The sequence below is a fragment of the Saccharomyces paradoxus genome, chromosome VII, assembly GCF_002079055.1.
Source record: "Saccharomyces paradoxus chromosome VII, complete sequence".
Taxonomy (NCBI): domain Eukaryota; kingdom Fungi; phylum Ascomycota; class Saccharomycetes; order Saccharomycetales; family Saccharomycetaceae; genus Saccharomyces; species Saccharomyces paradoxus.
This window is the reverse complement of record NC_047493.1, coordinates 936,474-952,967: the sequence shown is the minus strand read 5'-3', so window position 1 is coordinate 952,967 and position 16,494 is coordinate 936,474. Positions and strand designations below refer to the sequence as shown.

The 16,494-nt window shown below is 39.2% G+C and overlaps 7 protein-coding genes across 7 annotated transcripts; 6 read left to right on the top strand and 1 right to left on the bottom strand.

The window, feature by feature from the left end:
* Positions 1–85: 85 nt before the first annotated feature.
* On the top strand, positions 86–2,389 carry SDA1 (Sda1p; the record flags this gene model as incomplete). Its single annotated transcript, XM_033910685.1, has 1 exon — positions 86–2,389. The coding sequence occupies one exon, from the start codon at positions 86–88 to the stop codon at positions 2,387–2,389; it is 2,304 nt and encodes a 767-aa protein (XP_033766576.1).
* A 453-nt stretch (positions 2,390–2,842) lies between these two features.
* LSC2 (succinate--CoA ligase (GDP-forming) subunit beta) lies at positions 2,843–4,126 on the top strand (the record flags this gene model as incomplete). The annotated part of the gene is made up of 1 exon (XM_033910684.1): positions 2,843–4,126. One exon carries the CDS (start codon positions 2,843–2,845, stop codon positions 4,124–4,126), a length of 1,284 nt encoding a protein of 427 aa, XP_033766575.1.
* A 255-nt stretch (positions 4,127–4,381) lies between these two features.
* MPC3 (mitochondrial pyruvate carrier) lies at positions 4,382–4,822 on the bottom strand (the record flags this gene model as incomplete). The annotated part of the gene is made up of 1 exon (XM_033910683.1): positions 4,382–4,822. One exon carries the CDS (start codon positions 4,820–4,822, stop codon positions 4,382–4,384), a length of 441 nt encoding a protein of 146 aa, XP_033766574.1.
* Positions 4,823–5,580: 758 nt separating this feature from the next.
* Positions 5,581–7,290, top strand: YAP1802 (Yap1802p; the record flags this gene model as incomplete). Its single annotated transcript, XM_033910682.1, has 1 exon — positions 5,581–7,290. One exon carries the CDS (start codon positions 5,581–5,583, stop codon positions 7,288–7,290), a length of 1,710 nt encoding a protein of 569 aa, XP_033766573.1.
* A 1,144-nt stretch (positions 7,291–8,434) lies between these two features.
* PFK1 (6-phosphofructokinase subunit alpha) lies at positions 8,435–11,398 on the top strand (the record flags this gene model as incomplete). The annotated part of the gene is made up of 1 exon (XM_033910681.1): positions 8,435–11,398. The coding sequence occupies one exon, from the start codon at positions 8,435–8,437 to the stop codon at positions 11,396–11,398; it is 2,964 nt and encodes a 987-aa protein (XP_033766572.1).
* Positions 11,399–12,105: 707 nt separating this feature from the next.
* On the top strand, positions 12,106–12,969 carry PEX21 (Pex21p; the record flags this gene model as incomplete). The annotated part of the gene is made up of 1 exon (XM_033910680.1): positions 12,106–12,969. One exon carries the CDS (start codon positions 12,106–12,108, stop codon positions 12,967–12,969), a length of 864 nt encoding a protein of 287 aa, XP_033766571.1.
* A 506-nt stretch (positions 12,970–13,475) lies between these two features.
* Positions 13,476–16,130, top strand: KEL2 (Kel2p; the record flags this gene model as incomplete). The annotated part of the gene is made up of 1 exon (XM_033910679.1): positions 13,476–16,130. One exon carries the CDS (start codon positions 13,476–13,478, stop codon positions 16,128–16,130), a length of 2,655 nt encoding a protein of 884 aa, XP_033766570.1.
* Positions 16,131–16,494: the final 364 nt, after the last annotated feature.

Here is a 16,494-nt window from a genome sequence, read left to right as displayed (position 1 = left end):
TATATCGAAGTGATCCTTTGAATAAGTGGTAACGGTTCGGGAAAGTAAAAAAGGCACTGAACAATACCGTCTAAAGACATCAACAATGGGTAGAAGAAGTAGAGCAGCTATGCTCCCAACAAATATCATTCTTTTACAGAATTTGGTAAAGCGTGACCCAGAATCCTATCAAGAGGAGTTTCTTCAACAATACGCACACTATGAATCCCTAAGAGATATCTTTATGCTAAACGGGCTTGCTGGAAGTGATTCTGCAGCCGCTAATAATGGGCTAGATGTGGGAAATGGTTCATCTACAGTGGCTGGTACTAATGGTACCACCATGAGCACTTCAACGTCCCAACTTATTGAATTGGTTGGTTTCGTATCTCAAGTTTGCTCCTGTTTTCCTCGTGAAACTGCAAACTTTCCGTCTGAATTAAAACAGCTCTTGTTGGAACACCATAAATCTTTGCCATTTGAATTAAAGGAAAAAATCTTAAGTTGTTTGACAATGTTGAGGAACAAGGACGTCATTACTGCTGAGGAATTAATTCAGAGCTTATTTCCTTTGCTAGTTGCCTACTCTTCCCATGGTAATTCACTTGGCATCAACTCCCATGCCAAAGAATTGAGAAAAATCATTTATACAAATTTGATTTCTTTATTGAAAAGTTGTAATACCAATGGTAAAAACCAAAAACTGAACAAATCCACGCAGGCCGTTTGCTTTAATTTGTTAGATAAACCAGATTCTCAAGGCATTTGGGCCACAAAATTAACTAGAGAACTCTGGAGACGTGGTATTTGGGATGATTCAAGAACTGTTGAAATTATGACTCAAGCCGCTTTACACCAAGATGTCAAGATTGCCATGTCTGGTGTGATGTTTTTTTTAGATGCTGATAGAGAACGTGAAGAGAATTTTGAGGAAAATTCGGAGGATGAAGATGGATTTGATTTAGATGCATTAAGGCATAAGATGCAAGTTAATAAAAAAACTGGTAGACGTGGTAAAAAGCTGGAGAATGCCATAAAAACTGTTAAAAAGAAGAAAAAGAATGGACCAGGCACTCCTCAAGGTTATTTAAACTTCAGTGCCATCCACCTTTTGAGAGATCCACAGGGATTTGCTGAAAAATTGTTTAAGGAACATCTTTCCGGTAAAACGAAAAACAAATTTGACATGGAACAGAAAATATCTTTGATGCAGCTGCTATCAAGGTTGATTGGTACCCATAAGTTGATTGTTTTAGGAATTTACACGTTTTTCTTAAAGTATTTAACTCCGAAACAAAGAGACGTTACAAGGATTATGTCAGCGTGTGCTCAAGCGTGCCATGATCTTGTCCCCCCTGAAGTTATAAATGTCATGGTGAGAAAGATTGCTGACGAGTTCGTATCAGACGGTGTTGCTAATGAAGTCGCTGCTGCAGGTATCAATACCATTAGAGAAATATGTTCTCGTGCACCATTGGCCATTGATGAAATCTTGCTACAAGATCTGGTAGAGTACAAGGGGTCTAAAGCCAAAGGTGTTAATATGGCCGCTAAGTCATTGATAGCATTATATAGAGACATTGCACCAGAAATGCTAAAAAAGAAGGATCGTGGTAAAAATGCCGCCATGGAAGTACAAGAAGCCAAGAGAGGAGGTGAGAGTTCAAAAAGACCGCAATTTGGTGTTGACAACAGTGTTCAGGGGATTGCTGGTATCGAATTGTTGGCCAAATGGAAAAAAGAACACGGTGAAGAGGGTGAAAATGAAGACGCTGACGCCAACTGGGAAGTAGATGTCGATAGTGAAGAAGACAATATCGATGGTGATTGGGTCACCATGGATAGTGACAAGGAATATGATGTTGATATGGAAGATAGTGACGACGAGAAAGACAATGCTAAGGATAAAGAATCGGATTCAGATTTGGAACTAAGTGATGATGAGGAGGAAAAAGACGTGAAGGATGAGCAAGCAAATGTAGACGTAGATCCAGAAGCTGCCTTCCGTGAAATTGCTTCCACACGTATTTTGACCCCGGCAGATTTCGCGAAACTACAAGAATTGCGTAACGAAGACAGCGTTGCTAAAATCATGGGCGTTCACAAACAGGACAAACGTGAAGAGTTAGTTGATGCAAGTACACTAACCGGTCCTATCAAATACAAACAGTCTCGTGAAGAAAGATTACAAAAGGTACTAGAAGGCCGTGAAGGTAGGGATAAATTTGGTAGCAGACGTGGTAAACGTGACAATATGCGTTCTACTACCAACAGGGAAAAGGAAAGAAGGAAGAACTTTGTTATGTCTATTCACAAGAGATCTGTTAGAGGTAAGCAAAAGATGTCATTACGAGACAAGCAAAAGGTGTTACGTGCACATATCACCAAACAGAAGAAGAAAGGGTATTAAAAATCATCGTATTAGAGTCATATTCATATATACATACACATACACAGATATATTCATCTCTCATATTGTACAAGGACTTATCTAGGGTGAACAGAATATACATCAAAGTCAAGTAGATAATAAAAAAACTCTGCTTACACCTTGCTAAAGAGAAAAATGCTCCAACTTGAGCTTTATGTGTTCATCGGGAATTCTCGGCTTTTCCCCGCAGCGGCGGCGCGAGTACTCTAATAATTGGTCGGCCTTCCAGTTGCCGCGTAGTCAGCGACTTTGAGGTTTTATAAAAGATCGACATTTTCCTTATCAGCATTTCGACCTTTCCTCTCGAAAAAGGACAGTGAGTACAGATTGGTAATTCAATTGTTTTTGCAACCGATTTTTAAACAATTGAAAGCAATAAAAATTGAGCCAATACAATCGAAGAAAAAAACTGAAGCACTACAACAGAACAAAATGTACTCAAGAAAATCCTTATCCCTAATTTCAAAGTGTGGGCAATTAAGCAGGCTAAACGCACAAGCTGCTCTACAAGCAAGGAGACACTTGTCCATTCATGAATATAGGTCGGCTCAGTTGTTGAGAGAATATGGTATTGGTACCCCGGAAGGGTTTCCTGCATTCACTCCTGAAGAGGCCTTCGAAGCAGCTAAGAAATTGAATACTAAGAAATTGGTCATCAAGGCGCAGGCATTGACTGGAGGCAGAGGTAAAGGTCACTTTGACACCGGCTACAAGAGCGGGGTTCATATGATTGAAAGCCCTCAACAAGCAGAAGATGTTGCAAAAGAAATGCTTAATCATAACCTGATTACCAAACAGACGGGAATAGCTGGGAAGCCGGTATCTGCGGTGTATATAGTGAAAAGAGTAGATACTAAGCATGAAGCTTATTTATCTATTTTGATGGATAGACAAACCAAGAAACCGATGATTATTGCATCCAGTCAAGGTGGTATGAATATTGAAGAGGTGGCCGAGAAAACTCCAGATGCTATAAAGAAATTTTCAATTGAAACCTCAAAAGGACTGAGTTTACAAATGGCCAAAGATGTTGCCAGGAGTCTCGGTTTCAGTCCCAATGCACAAGACGAAGCAGCACAAGCTGTATCCAATTTGTATAAGATATTCATGGAAAGAGATGCTACTCAAGTAGAGATTAACCCTTTGAGTGAGATTGAACATGATCCAACCCACAAAGTCATGTGTACAGACGCCAAATTTGGGTTTGATGATAACGCATCATTTAGACAGGAAAAAATATATTCCTGGAGGGATTTATCACAAGAAGACCCCGATGAGGTTAAGGCAAAGAAGTATGACTTGAACTTTGTAAAGTTGAAAGGTAACATTGGATGTTTAGTCAATGGTGCCGGTTTGGCTATGGCCACTATGGATGTCATCAAATTGAACGGAGGCGATCCTGCGAACTTTTTGGATTGTGGTGGTGGTGCCACGCCCGAGACTATCAAACAAGGTTTCGAATTGATCTTATCCAATAAGAACGTAGACGCAATTTTCGTCAATATTTTTGGTGGTATCGTAAGATGTGACTATGTCGCCCTGGGGTTGGTGGAAGCCGCCAGAGAACTAGAAGTTAGGGTCCCTATTGTGGCACGTTTGCAAGGCACCAAGGTAGAAGAAGGCCGTGACATTATCAATAAGTCGGGGGTAAAGATCTACTCATTTGATGAATTAGATCCTGCTGCTAAAAAGGTTGTTGAATTGACGCAAAACTAAGCTTCTCGAGGAAAACGAGAAAATTACTCACAAAGTATATATGTTATTTTGCCATTAATAAATTTTTTTTTACCTCCTCTATATATATACTGTATATATATACGCTCTTCTAGAAAAAAATTCTTATTCTTGATTTTTTTTATATTTTTTCACCTTTTGATGTAATATAAAGGTTAGATATAGAAAGGAATATATAAGAGGTCATAGAATTCATTAAAAAAATGCAAGTTTGAAAAAAGGTCATCTTTTACATAATCAGTGCGTTATTGATGAATTAGCACCCATCACACCCTTATTCATCGACGCAGAGGTAGATTGTTTTGCTGCAACAGCAGCGGGAGTCTCCCCCTTTATTATATAGTGGATAACCTGCTTGAAGGAGTCACCATTCCGTATCCTGAAGTTGGCAATTCTGGTTAGGTGGTATCCGGCAGTGCAACCTAAGAAGAAATTCACGGAAGCCAATAGATAGTTCTTGGGTTTGATGACAAACGACCAACGCGTCCAAATTAGTGCCGTAGCTAATAAAGATAAGTTTTGTGCGCCAGATACCTTCTCTACGGGCCTCTTAATATCGTTTAGCCCTGCAAAGACCAACCCCCACTTCAAAGTGGGTGCCCAAAAGTGTACTGTCCTAGGCCCCGTTTCACTGTTCCAAAATCTTCTGAAGGCAAAATTAAAAGCTGATGCTGACATTATCAAAATAGGTTTGTGTTTCTATGTGTCTTGTGTGCTTGTGTGTATAATTTTAAAGACTAATTGTATTTTCTTTTTTATATGGAGTATCTTTCGTTATAGTAGAAAGGATAAAAATTTTTTTCTCCAATATTCCAAATGAGTAGCGTACCAATACTATCTGGAGAGAGCACGCACGCAGCCGCATATATATATATATATATATATATATATACGATAGGCTTGGTTTTGTTTGAGCCTTTCGCTTTTGCGTGACCCAACCAAGGAGCGGCTCAGCTTGATCCACCCACGGAATGACGCAAAGCCGTAATAGCCGATTGGCGGGAGAAATAAAAGCGGGGCACTCCTTCGGTGAGGGGTCAATCGGGGTAATATTATCCAGCCGAGGAGAAAAAAGGATCAAATATTACCCGGATATTGAAATTGCGGGGTAACTTTTTTTCTCTTACTCTCACTATTTTTTTTCAGATTTTTCCCAGTATGGCTTTGTTTTGATTTTGCTTTGGTGGAGGGAAAGATTAAGTTTGCAGCTGCGTAGAAAAAGTTTCTTGTCCATATTCGAGGTAAAAGTCGACTTATTAGTCTTGTTTATAGGGCCTCTTGCTTGAGTGATAATTTAAAAGGACAAAAAATAAATCCGTAGCAGGAGTACCGATTTGCTACCCTTGCTAACATCCACGAGAGTAACAATATCAAGCAAACAAGCGCGACTGCCTCCGCTACCCCTATAATAGATATATAGGCGTGTTTGTGAAACAATGTCTTCATTATATACCAAGTTGGTTAAAGGGGCGACCAAGATAAAGATGGCCCCTCCAAAGCAAAAATACGTGGACCCTATTCTCTCAGGCACTTCGAGCGCAAGGGGATTACAAGAGATTACCCACGCATTGGATATAAGGTTATCTGATACAGCTTGGACCATTGTCTATAAGGCATTGATTGTGTTGCATCTCATGATACAACAGGGTGAAAAAGATGTCACGCTAAGGCACTATTCTCATAATTTGGACGTCTTCCAGTTAAGAAAGATTTCACATACTTCTAAGTGGTCTTCTAATGATATGAGGGCTTTGCAGAGATATGACGAATACCTAAAGACACGTTGTGAGGAATATGGTAGGCTAGGTATGGATCATCTACGAGATAATTACTCTTCGCTAAAGCTGGGCAACAAGAATCAGCTTTCAATGGATGAAGAGCTAGATCATGTCGAATCATTGGAAATTCAAATCAATGCTTTGATAAGGAATAAATACTCTGTTTCAGATCTAGAAAACCATTTACTATTGTATGCGTTTCAATTATTAGTGCAAGATCTACTGGGCCTGTATAATGCTCTTAATGAAGGTGTCATTACACTTTTGGAATCATTCTTCGAGTTGTCCATTGAACACGCCAAGAGAACATTAGACCTTTACAAAGATTTCGTCGATATGACAGAGTATGTTGTTAGATATCTAAAAATAGGAAAAGCCGTCGGTTTAAAAATCCCCGTTATTAAACATATTACTACAAAGTTAATTAACTCCTTAGAAGAGCATTTGAGGGAGGAAACGAAAAGACAAAGAGGTGCATCTCCCAAACAGCAACAAGATAGAAAACCATCTGCAGCTATTAGCTCTACCAGCGATCATGATAACAGCAACAATAATAGATCTGTGGCGCAGCAAAAACTGGAGCAGATAAGGGAACAAAAAAAGCTGCTGGAGCAACAATTACAAAATCAGCAGTTACTCATTTCCCCCACGGTCGCACAAGATGCTTATAACCCATTTGGATCGCAACAACAAGATTTAAATAATGACACCTTCTCATTCGAGCCAACCCAACCTCAAATGAGTGCTCAAGTCCCTCAACAAACTGCCAATCCATTCTTGATACAACAGCAACAGCAACAGCAACAGCCTTTACAGTTGACATCTGCATCTACAATGCCACAACAAGGTGAAATACCGATTACCCCAAACTTGAATAGTCAACAGACTGGGGTGTATGCTTCCAACCTCCAATACACACCAAATTTCACTGGTTCAGGATTCGGCGGTTATACCACCACCGAAAACAACCCAATGACGACAAGCACTTTAGATCCAACAAAAACGGGGTCCAACAACCCATTTTCGTTGGAAAATATTGCCAGAGAACAGCAACAACAACCACATTTCCAGGCTTCCCCAAACCCTTTTAACCTCCAACAAGCGCAAACTACACCAATTCTTGCTCATAGTCAAACAGGTAATCCATTTCAAGCACAAAACGTGGTAACGTCCCCAATGACCACATACATGACAGGTCCCGGGGCCAGCCAAGTTCCGTATACCCCCACTGGTATGCAGCAGCAACAACAAGTGATGCAAGGTCAACAAACAGGGTATGTCATAGTTCCCACTGCGTTTGTCCCCATTAATCAACAACAGCAACAATCGCAGCATCAGCAAGAAAATCCTAACTTAATAGATATATAGTGAGCGGATAGATACTAGAGTTTTTTGTTCTCAACGGGCCTCCCTTGCATATTATAAACTCTGATTTTTACATAATCCCTTCCACTTCTTTATATTTTATGACACCGTCCTCCAAACATGTAAATTTTACCTACCATACATCTAAGCTCATCTATCAGTCCTTCTGTGATCTAACTTTAGCATGCGTGGCATAATCTACGGATTACATTTCTCGTTGAAAACGATAACAGAATATATCGAGATTCCTCAATCCATACACCACCCTTGTCCTATCAGCTTCCACTAATTTTGGAAACTCAATTCTTTCTTGAAATTTTGGCACGGTGCTTGGGATAGCGGCTAGTAAAAAAAGAAATTAATAACTCATTAACAAAGTCATTGTACGTAATCCAATACAATATTCTGCAGTGTACCCACTCCTATCAATCACACTAAACAATGTTCAAGCACACAATGCGCTCAACGTTCATGAATGCTTAATCAGTGTGATTACCGCCGTCCTCTTAATATGGTGGGCTATATCTTTTTTTGAACCTGTAAAAAATACAATCACGTTTTCACATTTTTTTTTTCTCTTGCGGAATTGCGGAATTTCCCAGTTGGCAGCGTTATCCGATTTGAGATCGACTTGCATCAACCTTTGAAAAATATAAGGATGAGGATGTGAAATCGGTTTTTTTTTCCATTGTCGTCATCAACATGATTTTTTTAAATAAATAAATACGTTTTTTTATTTTTTTTTCCCTTCTTTTGTTTTTGTTTTGCTTATTTCCATCTTGATTATTAAATTCTTCCGCTCTTAATAAAGGAGTTTTTTTTATTATCTTCTTGTATAATCATCCTTTTTCTTTAATTTTCTTCCTTCTTTTTTTTTTTTATTAGTTCTTAATTTCTTTACTCTAACTATCTAAAGAATATTATTGCTTTCTACCAATAAAATCTGTTAATTCTATTTGGATTGTCGTCTGCTCAAGTCTCGCCTAGTAAATAAACGATAAACAAATTTGAAGTAAGAATAACAATATAGGGAGAGAAATTTTTCTATTTTTAATTTCGAAACAGATACCAAAAAATCTAAGTTTACTTTAGCACTATTTGGGAAAGCTTTTATATAAAATAATCTGAAACACAAATTATATCAAAGATGCAATCTCAAGATTCATGCTACGGTGTTGCATTCAGATCTATCATCACAAATGATGAAGCTCTATTCAAGAAGACCATTCACTTTTATCACACTTTAGGATTTGCCACTGTGAAAGACTTCAACAAATTCAAACATGGTGAAAATAGCTTATTATCTTCAGGAACTTCCCAAGATTCCTTGAGAGAAGTTTGGTTAGAATCCTTCAAGCTGAGTGAGGTCGATGCTTCTGGGTTCCGTATACCACAACAAGAGGCTTCCAACAAAGCTCAAAGTCAAGGGGCTCTATTGAAGATTCGTTTAGTGATGTCTGCCCCAATTGATGAAACTTTCGACACCAATGAAACCGCCACAATCACTTATTTCTCTACTGATTTGAACAAGATTGTCGAAAAATTCCCAAAGCAAGCCGAGAAATTGTCCGATACCTTAGTATTTTTGAAAGATCCTATGGGCAACAACATCACCTTCTCAGGCTTAGCTAATGCAACTGATTCTGCTCCAACTTCCAAAGATGCTTTCTTGGAAGCTACTTCCGAAGACGAAATCATTTCCAGGGCTTCTTCCGATGCTTCTGACTTATTAAGACAAACATTGGGCTCTTCTCAAAAGAAGAAGAAGATTGCTGTCATGACTTCTGGTGGTGATTCTCCTGGTATGAATGCCGCTGTTCGTGCTGTTGTTCGTACAGGTATCCATTTCGGCTGTGATGTCTTTGCCGTTTACGAGGGTTACGAAGGTTTACTAAGAGGCGGTAAATATTTAAAGAAGATGGCTTGGGAAGATGTCAGAGGTTGGTTAAGTGAAGGTGGTACTTTGATCGGTACTGCTCGTTCCATGGAATTCAAAAAGCGCGAAGGTCGTAGACAAGCTGCAGGTAATCTAATTTCACAAGGTATTGACGCTTTGATTGTTTGTGGTGGTGACGGTTCTTTAACTGGTGCTGATCTTTTTAGACACGAATGGCCATCTTTGGTTGATGAACTGGTTGCAGAAGGCAGATTTACTAAGGAAGAAGTTGCCCCATACAAGAATTTGTCCATTGTTGGTCTTGTTGGTTCCATTGATAATGATATGTCTGGTACTGACTCTACCATTGGTGCTTATTCTGCTTTGGAAAGAATCTGTGAAATGGTTGACTACATTGATGCTACCGCTAAGTCCCATTCCCGTGCCTTCGTTGTTGAAGTTATGGGTAGACATTGTGGTTGGTTGGCCTTGATGGCCGGTATCGCTACTGGTGCTGATTACATTTTCATTCCAGAAAGGGCTGTTCCTCACGGAAAATGGCAAGACGAATTGAAGGAAGTCTGCCAAAGACATAGGAGTAAGGGTAGAAGAAACAACACCATTATTGTCGCTGAAGGTGCTTTAGATGATCAATTAAACCCTGTTACCGCCAATGATGTTAAGGATGCCTTAATTGAACTCGGTCTAGACACTAAAGTCACAATTCTAGGTCACGTTCAAAGAGGTGGTACTGCTGTTGCACATGACAGATGGTTAGCCACTTTACAAGGTGTCGACGCTGTTAAGGCCGTTTTGGAGTTTACTCCAGAAACTCCTTCTCCATTAATTGGTATTTTAGAAAACAAGATCATTAGAATGCCATTGGTTGAATCTGTGAAGTTGACCAAATCTGTTGCCACTGCCATTGAAAACAAAGATTTCGATAAGGCAATTTCTTTAAGAGACACAGAATTTATTGAGCTCTACGAAAACTTCTTATCCACTACCGTTAAAGATGATGGTTCTGAATTGTTGCCAGTATCTGACAGATTAAATATTGGTATTGTCCATGTTGGTGCTCCATCGGCCGCTTTGAACGCTGCTACTCGTGCTGCCACTCTATACTGTTTGTCACACGGCCATAAACCATATGCTATCATGAATGGCTTCAGCGGATTGATTCAAACCGGTGAAGTAAAGGAACTATCATGGATTGATGTCGAAAACTGGCATAACTTGGGTGGTTCCGAAATTGGTACCAACAGATCTGTTGCCTCAGAAGATTTAGGTACAATTGCTTATTACTTCCAAAAGAACAAGCTAGACGGTTTGATTATCCTCGGTGGTTTTGAAGGTTTCAGATCTTTGAAGCAATTGCGTGACGGTAGACCCCAACATCCAATCTTCAACATCCCAATGTGTTTGATTCCAGCCACTGTTTCTAACAACGTTCCAGGTACTGAATACTCACTTGGTGTTGACACCTGTTTGAACGCATTGGTCAATTACACCGATGACATCAAACAAAGTGCTTCTGCCACAAGAAGAAGAGTCTTTGTCTGCGAAGTTCAAGGTGGTCATTCTGGTTACATTGCTTCTTTCACTGGTTTGATCACCGGTGCCGTTTCCGTGTATACTCCAGAAAAGAAAATCGACTTAGCTTCTATCAGAGAAGATATAACTTTGTTAAAAGAGAACTTCCGTCACGATAAAGGTGAAAACAGAAATGGTAAGCTATTAGTTAGAAATGAGCAAGCTTCTAGCGTATATAGCACCCAATTGCTAGCTGACATTATCTCTGAAGCAAGCAAGGGTAAGTTTGGTGTCAGAACCGCTATCCCAGGTCATGTCCAACAAGGTGGTGTTCCATCTTCCAAGGACCGTGTCACCGCTTCTAGATTTGCTGTCAAATGTATCAAGTTTATCGAACAATGGAACAAGAAGAATGAAGCTTCTCCAAACACTGACGCTAAAGTTTTGAGATTCAAGTTCGATACTCACGGTGAAAAAGTACCAACTGTTGAGCACGAGGATGATTCCGCCGCTGTTATCTGTGTCAATGGTTCTCACGTTTCCTTTAAGCCAATCGCTAATCTATGGGAGAACGAAACCAATGTTGAATTAAGAAAGGGTCATGAAGTTCACTGGGCTGAATATAACAAGATTGGTGACATCCTATCTGGTAGATTAAAGTTGAGAGCTGAAGTAGCCGCTTTAGCCGCTGAAAACAAATGAATGATTGCAATGAAAAGTTTAAGTTAAGCAAAAAGAGGTAAAAATGGCATGCACTTTAATTTCTATACAATCGTTTTTTGTCGTAAGATTTATTTATGTATCTGTTGTTTTCTATTTTTGTCTATTTGTCTTTGTTTTACTCTTTTTCATTATTATTTCTTTATATAATTTTTGTACGATATGATACACATAACAATGAGCAATGAATATATTTCTAATTCTAATCCATAAGATATATTTTTCAAATGAGGGATGATAGCGCGCTGATTAACTGACTTATGAAGTTTGCATTATTCAGATTCCAGGGTGTGCCCGCAATTCTCTTTGACAATAGTTCACGAAGATGACATCAGCAATTTTGCTGTTTTACAAACTGCTCTCAATGAGAGGCTAATCTACATGATAATAGGGCGAACGACCTTAGTTTTGGTAGTACGATTGTTATTGTCCTACGAATACTGTCTGGTTAAGGTGCCCGTCTTTTTCTCTCCGTTTCTTTTTTATCTTTCCGCTGGAAAAATGGAAAATAATGCCGATAATCGGAGATGGGATGACTAAATATTTCTTCAAGACACTGGCAACGTTCAAACGTCTGGTAGAACGGCAGATATATATTAAGGAGGATAGACTCAAAGTTGAAGCTGTATATTTGGGTGTTGGTTGAAAAGACAAGCACATAACTATAAGGACGGAACTAGAATTATACCATGCCAAGTGCCTGCCATACAAGCCCGATAGAAGAGATTATCAAACAGGGTCATCGCATACAGAGCGATTCCTTAATACCGTCAAAACGTACCAGACTGGTTCCTACAGAATTAACAGCACACTATACTAATAAAGACTCAAATGTGGAGAAGTGCTTTTTGCATAATGCTAATGATTTGGAGGGCGTTGACAGTGTAAGGTTTCTAAACCAACCCTCTCCATTGACTTTCATTAGCCAGAACAATACCGAAGATTCCAGTAACTGGGTTCCGCAATTTTCGTCTATGAAAATCGATGATCCATTAGAATTTAGCTCAGAATATAAAAGGTTGTATTCCAACTACGAGTCACAACATCGTCAGAATTCAAGCAGACAACACTTCCCTTTCCCAAACTGCATGGTAAGGAAGACAAGTTGCGCTTACCCACCCCAAAAGACGCTTCGACAACGGCGCCAAGGAAACCGGGACAACTCAACGAATGCGTTCAAATTCGACGCGGAGTTCCAAAATTTAGAGAAGGAAATCCAAGAAGTGCGGTACGAGCCTACAATACATCAAGACGAGAAATGGTTAGACCAAGATCAGTTGGAATTGCAAAGGATTGCTACAGATATTGTAAAATGCTGCACTCCACCACCTTCATCAGCATTTTCCACTTCTACTCTTTCCTCTGTTGAATCAAAGCTATCTGAGTCAAAATTTATACAGCTGATGAGAGGCATTAGTAGCGGTGACGTGACTTTAAAAAAAAAAGCAGACGGAAATTCCGCGAGCGAGTTATTCTCATCCAACAATGGGGAACTGGTTGGAAACAGGCACATTTGCGTCAAGGACGAAATTCATGAAAACTTGTTCGATTGATATTGATAGTTTCTACAACGGTACCTCTTGTAACTAGTACATACGTTGATATATTTATGAAGTAGCTAAGTTTATCAAAATCATAAATATGTGCGCCCATTCGTGTTCTCTGCACTAAGCGGCATCGTAACTCAACTCCTGCAGATGCATGCCCTACCTACTGTCAAGCCCATCTCCCTCGTTTAAAACTCACTACACCTTTTTTGTGCATGGATTGTGCTGATGTAAGCTGCACGAAATGACACGCCTGTGAATTTTTTCTTCTCTTGGGAGAAACTGTGAAAAAAAAAAAAAAAAACTTCGCGAAACCGGAATCAATCTCGATCGAAGTGATTACCTTGCGAAAGGGTCTTTTGGGACACTGATCTGTTTGTTATGAAGCCTGGCTTTGGTGTTAGTTACTCGTTTTTTTTTTCTTTCGATTTTGAAAATGGATACACGTGAATTTTAACATGGGTTGTAACAAAAAAAAAAATGATTTGGATGAGGCAACCCCTTGAGCAATTATGGTACCTTTCAAGTTGACAAAGAAGGTATCTCCGGACACGGGTCCCTCCCTGATTTCAGCGCAAACTGTGCCTAGAGCGATAGCCTTTATGGATAATCAAAACAATACCCGAATAGTAACACCAATGCTACCTTCAAATCAGCATAGGAGTATATCAGGCGCGTCGACCGCCCTGCCCTCGCCCTCAGAGCGCAGGAATACAACAAAGAAGTATATCTGGAATAGGGTCAAATTGAAAACCTCTCCATTTCCCCGTTATCGTCACTCCTCCTCATTTATTGTTACGAACGACAACAGAATTTTTGTGACTGGTGGACTATACGATCAATCGGTATATGGGGATGTTTGGCAAATAACCGCTAATGCAAATGGTACCAGCTTTACTTCCAAGACGATCGAAATTGATCAAAATACGCCTCCCCCCCGAGTAGGACATGCGTCTACTATTTGTGGCAATGCCTATGTTGTATTTGGCGGCGATACACACAAGCTAAATAAGAACAGATTGTTGGATGATGATCTTTATCTTTTCAATATTAATTCTTATAAGTGGACTATACCACAACCCATCGGCCCTAGGCCGTTGGGCAGGTATGGCCATAAAATTTCTATAATTGCTAACAACCCTATGCAAACTAAATTATATCTTTTCGGCGGACAAATAGATGAGACTTATTTCAACGATCTGGTCGTGTTCGATTTATCATCATTCCGTAGGCCGAATTCTCATTGGGAGTTCTTAGAACCTATCAGCACCCTGCCTCCCCCCCTAACAAATCATACAATGGTGACTTATGACAACAAATTATGGGTATTTGGTGGGAAAACTCCGAAGACAATAAGCAATGATACATACTGTTACGATCCGATACAAAATGACTGGTCGAAAATTGAAACCACAGGTGAAAAACCTCTACCAATACAAGAGCATGCTAGTGTGGTATATAGACATTTAATGTGTGTGTTTGGCGGTAAGGGTATCCACAACACATATTCCAATGATGTTTATTTCTTAAACTTGATATCCCTAAAATGGTATAAGCTTCCCCGTATAAAGGAGGGTATACCGCAAGAACGATCCGGGCATTCCTTAACCTTAATGAAGAACGAGAAACTTCTTATCATGGGTGGTGATAAATTCGATTATGCCAATCCAACCATTCAAGACTTACACACTTCGGAAACTGACAAAGGCGAAGGAACTTTACTATACACTTTAGATTTATCGCTTTTGGATGAACTATGTCCGGGAATAATGGGTGAATCACTACTTGCAGGAGAAAATGTTTCTGGTATTTCTTCAGGGAACTTTACAACTTCTAATGCTACTGAAGGCGAAAATCGAGAGATGATAAATATTCTTACACCAAGGTTACCCAAATTTTCAACCTTTAATGATATTGATGAAGGGGCCGGAAGTTACACCAGTTCTTTGGGTAATAAGGCATTTACACAAAAATCTGATACAGAAGAAAAGACGTCACTATCTCCAAAAGCCGGTATAGCCATTCATGAAAATAGTTCTCAACCTAATATCGAAATAACTAAAAGTAATATTCCTGTTCTACAAGGACTAGCCATAAATGCAGAGCAATACGGTTTCCCCCCATTTAAGGACACATCAAATTGCAAAGTAATTCCCAAAAGTTTATACGATGATCTAAACCGAAACCTACAAACACTGCACCTCGAAGCGCAACAAAAGGAACTTGAAACAGCAAGACATATATCAGAATTAGAAAAGGAGGTCCAGAGACTGACGGTAATCAAAGAAGCTTCAAAAGATTCCAACTTCCAAACAGCACGGCTTAAAAATTTAGAAATCCAGAAAACCTTTTTAAAATCTAGAAATAGTGATTTAGAAAATTCATTGATGGTAAAATTATCTCAAGCAAATAAAATCCTTAACCAAATTAAAATCCAGAATATTAAACTTGAGAGATGCTTTGAAGATGGCGCTATCAAAAGGGATGTCGTCGACCTTAAGAATAAATGTGATATTTTGAACCACCAGAATCAAACCCTTGTAAATAAGATGCAAAAAAAGAATCTCGAACTTCTTACTCATTTGAAAGATTCATCCTGTTATTTGGGTAAATTATTAAAAAACAACCCTACTAGCGCCCAACCACCTTTGGATGAGAAAGATAATGAGATATATAAGGAAGATCCGCTGAAGAAAATGGAAAAAATAATAAATGAGATGTATGAGGCCGCGCGTACCAAAGAGAAATTGCAGCTTGAAACTCAAAAGCTTAATGGTGAAAGAGATTCTTTGCGAGCTAACCTACTGGACAATAACAACAAGTTGGAAGCCCTAAAAAAAATATCCGACGGAAGCTTGAAATCTATGGACCTAACCAAGAAAGCTATTGACTTATCCCTATCCGAGCTCGAAAAATATCGTAAATGCACGTACCAATTGCAGCAAGAAATCGATAGAATCAAAACGGAACAAGCCGAACAAGATGACAAACAAGAACAGCACAGCGCCATCACTCACCGCAATTTAGGTGCGTTCCACAGGATGAAAGTCAACAATCTAAAAGCGGAACTGTATATGTCGAAGGAAAATAGAGACTCCCTTAAGGACGAACTTCTAGCTTTAAAAAAAAGACTGTATATTCTCGAACAAAAAAGACAGCCACAGTAAGATGCTGTTATGCCCTTGGAAAGGGATACGTAGAAAGTATAAAAAGACATTTAGATATCTATACGGACGTTGTAAACATTAAATATTAAAAGAAAGAGATGATATTATCGCCTATCAAGCGTTTTAAGGTTAATATTTTAATGGTGCAACGTTAGTAGCCGCGCTTATTATTATTCGCCGGGTAAAGAACCCGTTTTTCTAGGGGGATTTTAGGTGAGCATACCTTTGCAAAGCCAGAAGGACCCTTAACGAAGCGAAACTGTTTAGAAGGATAAATAAAAAGGTAAATTGAAAAAGCTGAATATTGTCGCATTATACATAAGGGAAAGCTGTAATCCCTGGCACAAAACTGCTGAGCTATAAT